The 9,255-nt window shown below is 37.5% G+C and overlaps 3 protein-coding genes across 3 annotated transcripts; 1 reads left to right on the forward strand and 2 right to left on the reverse strand.

The window, feature by feature from the left end:
- The first annotated feature begins 433 nt into the window (after positions 1–433).
- Positions 434–3,391, forward strand: LOC125188619 (4-hydroxy-tetrahydrodipicolinate reductase 2, chloroplastic-like). The gene is made up of 8 exons (XM_048085571.1): positions 434–875; positions 1,038–1,275; positions 1,804–1,937; positions 2,028–2,102; positions 2,336–2,437; positions 2,782–2,891; positions 2,985–3,072; positions 3,232–3,391. Exons 1-8 carry the CDS (start codon positions 645–647, stop codon positions 3,298–3,300), a joined length of 1,047 nt encoding a protein of 348 aa, XP_047941528.1. The 5' UTR covers positions 434–644; the 3' UTR covers positions 3,301–3,391.
- Positions 3,392–3,558: 167 nt separating this feature from the next.
- On the reverse strand, positions 3,559–5,818 carry LOC125188620 (epoxide hydrolase A-like). The gene is made up of 4 exons (XM_048085572.1): positions 5,424–5,818; positions 4,452–4,619; positions 4,138–4,373; positions 3,559–4,001 (listed from the first exon to the last, which is right to left on the reverse strand). Exons 1-4 carry the CDS (start codon positions 5,709–5,711, stop codon positions 3,755–3,757), a joined length of 939 nt encoding a protein of 312 aa, XP_047941529.1. The 5' UTR covers positions 5,712–5,818; the 3' UTR covers positions 3,559–3,754.
- A 1,474-nt stretch (positions 5,819–7,292) lies between these two features.
- Positions 7,293–9,168, reverse strand: LOC125189997 (bifunctional epoxide hydrolase 2-like). The gene is made up of 4 exons (XM_048087202.1): positions 9,016–9,168; positions 8,139–8,312; positions 7,839–8,074; positions 7,293–7,539 (listed from the first exon to the last, which is right to left on the reverse strand). The coding sequence occupies exons 1-4, from the start codon at positions 9,166–9,168 to the stop codon at positions 7,293–7,295; spliced, it is 810 nt and encodes a 269-aa protein (XP_047943159.1).
- Between the last annotated feature and the right edge of the window lie 87 nt (positions 9,169–9,255).

Raw genomic sequence — 9,255 nt, forward strand, 5'->3', positions numbered from 1 at the left:
AGTATTAATATTAGGAAACCAAAATTGATTCGAATTGGATTTAAAAAGAAAATTAATAATTATAAATATTTTCATAGATATTTGTGAATTAAATTAATTTTAAAAACAATGGTTGCTACATTAAGTTAGTTTACTTGACTAAATAAAATTGAAAAGTTGAATTTGCATAATACAAAAAATAAAACATGAGGTTTTTTCCTCTCAACGTTTCCTAACAATGAGATTATTATTTACATTTTCCAAAAATAAAAAATTTCAAATGTTATGAATTTTATATAATTAATAAAGTAAGAGATATAGAAAGAAAAAATAATTAAAATATTATTAATACACGTCCAGATGAAGGTAGTAAAATAAACCGGGTTTCTTTCTTCTCACTGTTCCCTTCAAAGCAGTTTTAGTTTATGATTGATTGCAAATGTTTTAGTTAATCCAGAATAAAAGAAAGTATCCGTAGAAGGATTTGGAAATCGTTCCGTACTCGTCTTAAACCCTAAGCCGTCGCGGTGCTCAGCTCAGCCGCCGACCTTCGTCGTCGTAGCTGCCGTGCAGAGTCCAGCCGAAGTCGTACCGTTTCTTCTAATCAAAACTTTGTCGGGAATTATTGGTTATCGAGCCCTATCTATTTGCCACTCCTTATCTAAATGGCATTTGTAGTGACGCCCTCGTTCAACGCCAGCTACACAACTCGGCGAGAAGACATTCATCTGCTAAATCCGTGCTTTGAGTTGAAAATTGAAAAACCTTTTGGTAATAGATTAAGCTGTAGACCTCCTATTCCGCGGAAACCTCTCGTCGCGATGGCCAGCAACTCAGTGCAATCTGTCGCGCTGGTGTCTACGCTTGACCCGAGGAATGTTGGAACATCGATAATGGTAGATTTTGGTTTCGTCGAGTTGTATTTCATCTGTTATGGATTTTGGTGCTGTTTGTTTCTTATCAATTAGAAATTGAAGCATTTGCTGATATAGAAAGTGTGCACTTTACTTCTGCTATACTATATCATAATCGCTGTTGAAATTTGTATTTTGCTATAGGTGAATGGCTGTACAGGGAAAGTGGGGAGGGCTGTGCTTGAAGCCGCCATAGCTGCTGGGCTTAACCCGGTTCCTGTAGCGTTAGGTGGTCCGGATGATGTTGGGAAAATCTTGGATTTCAATGGAAAGCAGATTGAAATTCACGGTCCATCTGACAGAGAATCTGTATTGTCTTCGGCATTTAAGGAATACCCGGACTTGATTGTAGTCGACTACACAGTACCATCTGCTGTGAATGGTATTCACTGACTCATTTTGCTGTAGAACCCAGATAGAATTTGAGGTATTAGTGGGTGGTTACTGATTGAACATGTCCTATAACACTTTTGAATCTTGAACTAGTTTTGCATGAATGATATTTTTAGGTGTTACACGACTAAGCTCATGTCACAAGTCACATAGAGTTATGTCAAGATTCTCACTACATTTATGTAGCACAATACTGGTCCCATGTAGCTGTTGTTTGTATGATTGGATTGTTATAGTTGTTAGTCTTGATGTAAAACTTGAATTCTGTCAGGCGTTATCTGAAAATTTTGCTATTCTTATTTTAAAAGATAGAAATGATAAGCTGCAAATTCTTCAGTGGTTATGTGCCAACTTCAGTTGACGTGGATGACCATGGTTTAAAGTTGTTTGTTACCTAAGAACTTGATAACTCTGCATGGACTGACAAGGGATGTGTGGCAAGTTTCTTGCCCCGTGTCCCTATATTTTCATCTAATATCAAGACTGACTTCTGTAACCTTCATGTCATGATATACAGATAATGCAGCCCTTTATTGCAAAGTCGGGGTACCCTTTGTAATGGGAACTACTGGAGGAGACAGGGAGCTTCTGTATAAGACTGTGGATGACTCAAAAGTTTATGCTGTGATATCTCCCCAAATGGGTAAACAGGTGCCCAAATCTTAAGCAACTGACTTTTGTTCACTGTCATTAATTCTCTCGTACTTTACATGAATAACTTTTTTGAACTGATCTTTTTAGGTGGTAGCATTTCTTGCAGCCATGGAAATTATGTCAGAACAATTTCCTGGTGCCTTTTCTGGGTACGATCTAGAGGTAAATTCTATTCGCTTCATGTTTTAATTATGATCCAGCAGCCTTGTTTGATCATATTCAGTATTGATTTTTTTCATGTTCTTGATGGTATCTTTTTACATAAAGGGTCCTTTTGTTCTACAAGTAGCAACTAACTGGCTTGACGTTTTACGTTTTCTTTTTTACTGAGCTCCTAAGTTGTGGCCAGCCTCTAATATGCATTTTCTTCTCTCTACTGCCTAACATTTGTATAGGTAATGGAGTCTCATCAAGCTAGCAAGTTGGATGTTTCTGGAACTGCTAAGGCTGTCATCTCTTGTTTCAAAAAACTGGGAGCTGAATTTGAGGAAGAGCAGGTACACTTAACAATTAAGTTTGTTCTTTTCATGCACCATGGGAAGGGGTTCCAGTTATTATAATGCAATGACTATCTACTGTTAAGTATTGATGCCAATCATTCTGGGAATTGGGGATATCTCAACTAGGGAATTCTGTAGGTACCCTCAAAATTAAGAGCCATGAGGTTGTAATGCACTGAAAAGTCATTTTGCATTTAGCAGATAAGTACTTCCCATTTTGTGTATGTGCAATGACTGAAATCGTGTTTGTGGCCTATCGCATTCTGTTTGGAAGCATTTCTCTGAGATGGGGTTATAATGGTTTTTCGTTACTATATTTATCAAATCTTTTCCTCAATCAGGTAAAACTAATAAGGGACCCTAGGTTACAAGTTGAGATGGTGGGTGTCCCTGAAGAATATTTGTCCGGTCATGCATTTCACATGTATCACCTAACATCACCTGATGGAACGTAAGTATCAGCCCGCTTTTTTCTGATTGTGGATTCTTTTGATTAGTTAATTGCACATTTCTCATTATTGCATATGTATGTCCACTGGAACAGTGTCTCCTTTGAGTTTCAACACAACGTATGTGGTAGATCAATCTATGCAGAGGGTACTGTTGATGCTATTCTATTCCTCGCCAAAAAGGTACTACTTTGTTTTACTATGATTAGTAATATTCGATTGACAAACTGTTGCATACGATTCGATTTTGAGAAAAAAGTGTGCTTAGCATATTATTGACATGTTCATTTTGCTCCGTTGTTGTACAATTGTCCTAATTTAAACCTCTTTTGCGAGATGCAGGTGAGATCAAACGCTGACAAACGGATTTATGATATGATTGATGTTCTCCGCGAGGGTAATATGAGATAAAGAATTTGTCAGAGTTTTGTAGTTTCTTTCCCATGAAATAGCATGATGACAGAGCTTTTTTTTCGAAGTGATTATTTATTGGCTTCTCTAACTAGTAGTTGCAATATGGGCTTCGATTATTTGGTGTGTACCTTGGGGGAAATAGTAGTTAACGCCCAAAGATACACAACATCACATAGGCTTTTCAAACTAGTAGTTGCAATATGGACTCGATTATTTAGTGCGTACATTGGGGAAATAGTCGTTAACGATCAAATATACACAACAACTCACACGGGCTTCTCATTGTTCTCAAACTAGTAGTTGCAATATGGACTTGATTATTTAGTGCGTACATAGGGGAAATAGTCGTTAACGATCAAAGATACACAACAATTCACACTTCTTGAAACTCTTATATATTAGAAACAACAGAAATAGTATGGTCCTGAGTCTCCTGACAGAGATCTAGCCTTCAAATATTTTTCTTGAGAAAGTTGAGGATAAAGTGATTCACTTGCTCAGGGAACTGCTCTTGCACAAAATGACTCCCTTCTGGCACAAACACCGTCTCCACATTCGGAACAAACATCTTCATTTGGTCGCTCTTTATATAGTCCTCCATGCCAGGGAACTTGAACACATAATCCTTCTCACCCATGATAAATAATGCCGGGACCTCAACTTTCTCATTTGTGATATCGAAAGTTTCAGACATCGACCTATATATTTTCATCCAAGTTAGCCAAAGGCAGGAAAGCGAAGATTCATACTAATGTTATAATTTTACTTAACTTGATTGTGTCCACCACTCATTCGTAAATACGAATATAAAGAAACAAGTATGGTGTTCCGTACCTGTATGGGACTTTGAGAGCAGTTTGGAAGCCAGAGTTTTCATAGAGAGAGCCATAGTTTGCAAGATCTTCTTCGGAGAACCAAGGTGGTAAAGGAGTGGAGGAATCGACTATGTCCATTATCTCCTGGTTTTCATGCGCGATTGGTATCTCACTGCGCGAGAAGAGAATGTAAACATTGCGCACCACTGTTTTGTTATCAAAGCGGCCAAAATCAGCCTCGGCTCTCCCAGGTTTCTGAGATGGACAGATTAAGCTGAGCTCTAGTCATATCATATAATATTGGGCAACTAAAGAATGAAGATATATGCATACCTGCCATCTCGCGATGTAGAAACCTTCGGGAAGATGTTCAGTAAAGGAGATGGGAGTGATAGGCAGGTAAGGTATACCCATGGTAATGACTCCACAGACTCTGTCAGGGTGAATGAGTGCAAATAAGTAAGCAACTCTGGCTCCAAAATCCTTGCTTATCACAAAGGCCTGACCCAACATATTGCATAAACAGGTTAATACTGTGAAACATGGAAATTTCAAACCACCTCTTTATTTAAAGCTGATATACATATTCAAATTATGTTCTCTGATATCTATCATCATATAAAGATCCTGTTTTTTCCACATTATAATTATAAATTGTGCTTTTTTTTTTCCATCCCTACAAGATGTAGTAAAACTAGTATTCTTTTTTGCATCATTAATTTATTTTCATTAGTTGCAGTTTCTCACATCTTGCTCTTCAGAGCTTTCTGTGAATTTTATTGTTTTCATAAATTATGATTATGTTTCGTTATTTTTCCAGTAGTCTGAAATACTTTTATCGGTGTTTTATTTTAGCCCTGTTTTGTGTCATTTTCTTACTGTAAATTCTATTGCAATCTGTACATTTTGATTGAATTGATATTTCTTTTGTGAACTTTTTGTACTAATTGTATATACATTTATATTTTAAGCTTTTAAACTTATTAAAGTAGTATTAGTCAAGTTCCAGTTGTGATTAAAGAATCATAAATGATTTATCCATAATTATTTTGCATTTCGTTAATTTCTCACAGTGTATTTCAATTTCTCAACTATCATAAGAAAAAGATTGAGAAGATGCATATGCTGTTATGAATCAATTTGCACAGAAAGTTTAAAGGCACAAGTCCACATATAAAATTATAAATTTCTAGAAAGTCAATAAAAAAAATGAATTTATTAATATAATAGAAAACCCAAATATCATCAAATTATTAGGACTATTAAATTAAACGAAAAAGGGGGAAAAAGAAGGTGAAAGCGAACCTTTTGGATAGCGAGAGCGTCAAGAAGCGAGAGAAGATCCGCCACGATATCCTTGTAGGAGGCATTGTCGGGTTCGGGTGGCGGGTCGGATAGCCCGTACCCTCTGTAATCCGGAGCAATGGCTCTGAACCCGGCCTCCGCCACCGCGATCATCTGGTGCCGCCACGAGTACCATATTTCCGGGAAACCGTGCAGGAACACCACCGCCGGAGATGACTCGCCGCCGATCTCCGCCTCGTGGATCTTTAGACCGTTGACTTGTACCAACTTGTGCTGGATTTTATCCATGCTCGATCGATAGTTTTGAGAAGAATATAGTAAATGGGATTTTTATCATTCACCACACTATTATAGTACTAACAATTGAAGAAGTTGTTGGATGCCGACACAGTACAATAAAGCTAGGTGGAGTATATTTCAAAGCCACATATTACAAAGCTAGAGGACAAAAAGTATACTCCATCGTTCCTCCATAATAAATACTCCCTCCGTCCCAGATAATTTGAGACACTTTGACTCGGCACGGGTTCTAAGAAATCTAATGGAAAGTGAGTTGAAAAAGTTAGTGTGATGTGAGTCCTACTTTTAAAATATTACTAGTTTTATAATAAAATGTGAGTAGGAATGAATTAGTGGAATACGAGGTCCACTATAAAAAATAGTAAAAGTGAAGTGGGACAAATTATGTGAGACGGCCCGAAGTGAAATACTGGGTTGAATTTTCTGGGACGGGGGGAGTAGTACTAGTACAGTAGTACTCCCTCTATTCCCGCGGTAGTGGAGACGTTTTCATTCTGCACGCGATTTAAGAAAACATTGTGTTAAGTGACTTCAGTAAAGAAATAAAAAATGTAGAGAGATGAAGACAGAATAAAATAGGAGTACTATTTAAGTAAATGAGAAAAAATGTGTTTGACTTTTATTAAAAAGAGAAATGATTCCACTATTAAAAAATATACTAAAATGATAAAATGATTCTAATACTATAGAACGGAGGGATTAGTACTATGGTAAATAGTCTTTTCTTTGCATCTCCTACACCAAAAATGGTCTTAAAATGAGTCAGCACACAATTTAAGAAAAGTTCGGTTAAAGATGGAAAGTTGCTTCTAATTTATTACTCGGCATTTTATCTTTTATTATACTTTACCAGTTTTGCGTTAAAATTCGAGACCTCCATCAATGAGACTAGTATGTTTTATGGACGAAGGGAGTACGTTAAAATGGCGTGGTAGAAATATTATTTTACTATCCTTGCTTGCGTGTGAAAGCCACAAATTACAGCTATGAAGAAAATCGTGTAACTATAGGATAGGTTCCAATGCGATTACTAATTTTTACAATATCGATCGTCTATTTAATGTTAGGAAATAATATAATATACAACGTGATAACCCTAGATCTTGCTCTAACAAAAACAAACAATATATACAAGCATACACTCATAGTCCCCCTAAAAGTAATCAAATTGATCGCTGTGAATATTATCGTTGTTGTAAACTCTCATTTTCCTGCTCGAATGCAACATCAAAATATGCCGCTCGCGAATCACAACTCAAAAGCATATATGCATCCCTTCCGTCTTCACTTGTGAAAATTTGGAATTACTAATCTAAAAATAAAAGGCTCTATGAACAAAACCTCTTGCGGATAGAAATAAGAAAAACGAACAAGCTTATGAACATTTAAATTGAAATTTAATTATGAAATCAATATATAGGCTACATGTCATAAATGTAATTATGGATCCAATTTTTTTAGAACTATTTCACACGGCCAAACTTTTTAAAGCTTTTTATACATAACACAGTGAGACAAAACTCTTATTACAATAGAAACAACAGAAATGTCGGGACAGAAGTGTAACCTTCAAGCATTTTTTTGTAGAAAGTTGAGGATAAGGTGATTCACTTGCTGAGGGAACTGCTCCTGCACAAAATGACTCCCTTCCGGCACAAACACCGTCTCCACCTTCGGAACAAACGCCTTCATTCGATCGCTCCTTATATAGTCCTCCATGCCAGGGATCTTGATGACATAATCCTTCTCACCCATGATAAACAATGCCGGGACCTCAACTTTCTCATTTGTGATGTTGTAAGTTTCAGACTTACACCTATATATTTTCATTCAAGTTAGCCAACATGTTAGTACAAACCTATCCCACATCGGACATTTGAGAGAAGTTGGAAGGTGTATATAATTCCTGTCCAACCCCAATTAGTTTGAGGCCTTTTGGGAGTGACCCAAAAACAAATCCGTGCAGGCTTGACCCAAAGCCAGGTTGGCATCCTAACAACTGGTATCAGAGCCAGGTTAGGTGGCTACTTCCCTCAGACTCCCGATGTGGGATGGAGTTTGTACATAACACAACAAACATCATAAGATTCATACTAGCTAATTTGATTCGTTTACCGGTAAGGGACTTTGAGAGCAGTTTGGAAGCCAGAGTTTTGGTAGAGAGAGCCATAGTTTGCAAGATCTTCTTCAGAGAACCAAGGTGGTAAGGGAGTGGAGGAATCGACAAGGTCCATTATCTCTTGGTTTTCACGCGCGATTGGTATCTCACTGCGCGAGAAGAGAGTGTAGACGTTGCGCACCACTGTTTTGTTGTCAAAGCGGCCAAAATCAGCCTCGGCTCGTCCAGGTTGCTGAGATGGAAAAAGTGAGTTGTGAGTATTCGGGAAACTAAAGAATGAAGACAAGCATATATACCTGCCATCTGGCGACATAGAAACCTTCGGGAAGATGGTCAGCTGTAGAGGAAATGGAAGCATTGATAGGCAGGTAAGGTACACCCATGGTAATAACTCCACACACTCTGTGAGGGTGAAATAGTGCAAATAAGTAAGCAACTACGGCTCCAAAATCCTTGCCGATCACAAAAGCCTGCCCAACATGAAAATTATCAAACCACCTCTCACCTCTTTATGTAAAGCTGATAAACATATATTAAGTGATATCTATTGGTGTTTTTAGTACATGTTTTGTACTCCCTTCGTTACCTCATAGTTGAGGCGGAACTTTTTTGGCACGGAGTTTAAGAAATGAATGTTGAGTGTGTTAAATAAATAGATAAAAAAAAATAAGAAAGAGAAAAAGGTAAAGAGAATAAAGTAAAAAGTGAATAAAGCAGAGAAAATAAAGTAAGAGAGAGTAACGTAAGAGAGAGGAAAAAATTACTATATATGGAAATAACTCAACTATGAAGGAACGAAGAGAGTATTAAATTCTATAGCAAGTTATACGTACACTTTAATTGTTGTATTGATATTTCTTCTATGTGATTTTTTTTTGTAATTCTTGGTACTTTTGTTTCTTCTTCAATAATATTATATTTATATTTTAAGCTTTTACTAAATTGTGATTAACCAAACGTAGATGATTTGTTAATACATGTTCCAGTCGGATGAGTTCTCAAGGATCATTTTCAATTTCTCAACCATCTTAAGAAATAGATACGATACATATTAAGGCCCTAAGTTCACACACCAAAGTCATTAACAGAAATGAGGAAAAGTCAGTGGCTAGTTTATTAATTAAAACTAATGGAGTAAATTATAAAAGGGGAAAAAAGAAGGTGAAAGCGAACCTTTTGGATAGCAAGAGCGTCAAGAAGCGAGAGAAGGTCCGCCACGAGGTCCTTGAAGGAGGCTTTGTCGGGTTCGGGTGGCGGGTCGGATAGCCCGTACCCTCTGTAATCCGGAGCAATGGCTCTGAACCCGGCCTCCGCCACCGCGATCATCTGGTGCCGCCACGAGTACCATATTTCCGGGAAACCGTGCAAGAACACCACCGCCGGAGACGACTCGCCGCCGATCTCCGCCGTGTG

This window comes from Salvia hispanica, chromosome 5 (assembly GCF_023119035.1).
Source record: "Salvia hispanica cultivar TCC Black 2014 chromosome 5, UniMelb_Shisp_WGS_1.0, whole genome shotgun sequence".
Lineage (NCBI taxonomy): Eukaryota > Viridiplantae > Streptophyta > Magnoliopsida > Lamiales > Lamiaceae > Salvia > Salvia hispanica.

Coding starts and splice junctions, on each gene's coding strand:
- LOC125188619 (XM_048085571.1), top strand. CDS start 645: ATGGCATTTGTAGTGACGCCCTCGTTCAACGCCAGCTACACAACTCGG. Junction 2,103..2,335: donor TTTCTGGGTACGATCTAGAG/GTAAATTCTATT, acceptor ACATTTGTATAG/GTAATGGAGTCTCATCAAGC. Junction 3,073..3,231: donor TTCTATTCCTCGCCAAAAAG/GTACTACTTTGT, acceptor TGCGAGATGCAG/GTGAGATCAAACGCTGACAA.
- LOC125188620 (XM_048085572.1), bottom strand. CDS start 5,711: ATGGATAAAATCCAGCACAAGTTGGTACAAGTCAACGGTCTAAAGATC. Junction 4,620..5,423: donor ACGCTCTCGCTATCCAAAAG/GTTCGCTTTCAC, acceptor ATGTTGGGTCAG/GCCTTTGTGATAAGCAAGGA. Junction 4,374..4,451: donor TCTACATCGCGAGATGGCAG/GTATGCATATAT, acceptor TGTCCATCTCAG/AAACCTGGGAGAGCCGAGGC.
- LOC125189997 (XM_048087202.1), bottom strand. CDS start 9,168: ATGATCGCGGTGGCGGAGGCCGGGTTCAGAGCCATTGCTCCGGATTAC. Junction 8,075..8,138: donor TCTATGTCGCCAGATGGCAG/GTATATATGCTT, acceptor TTTCCATCTCAG/CAACCTGGACGAGCCGAGGC. Junction 7,540..7,838: donor GCTCTCAAAGTCCCTTACCG/GTAAACGAATCA, acceptor GAAAATATATAG/GTGTAAGTCTGAAACTTACA.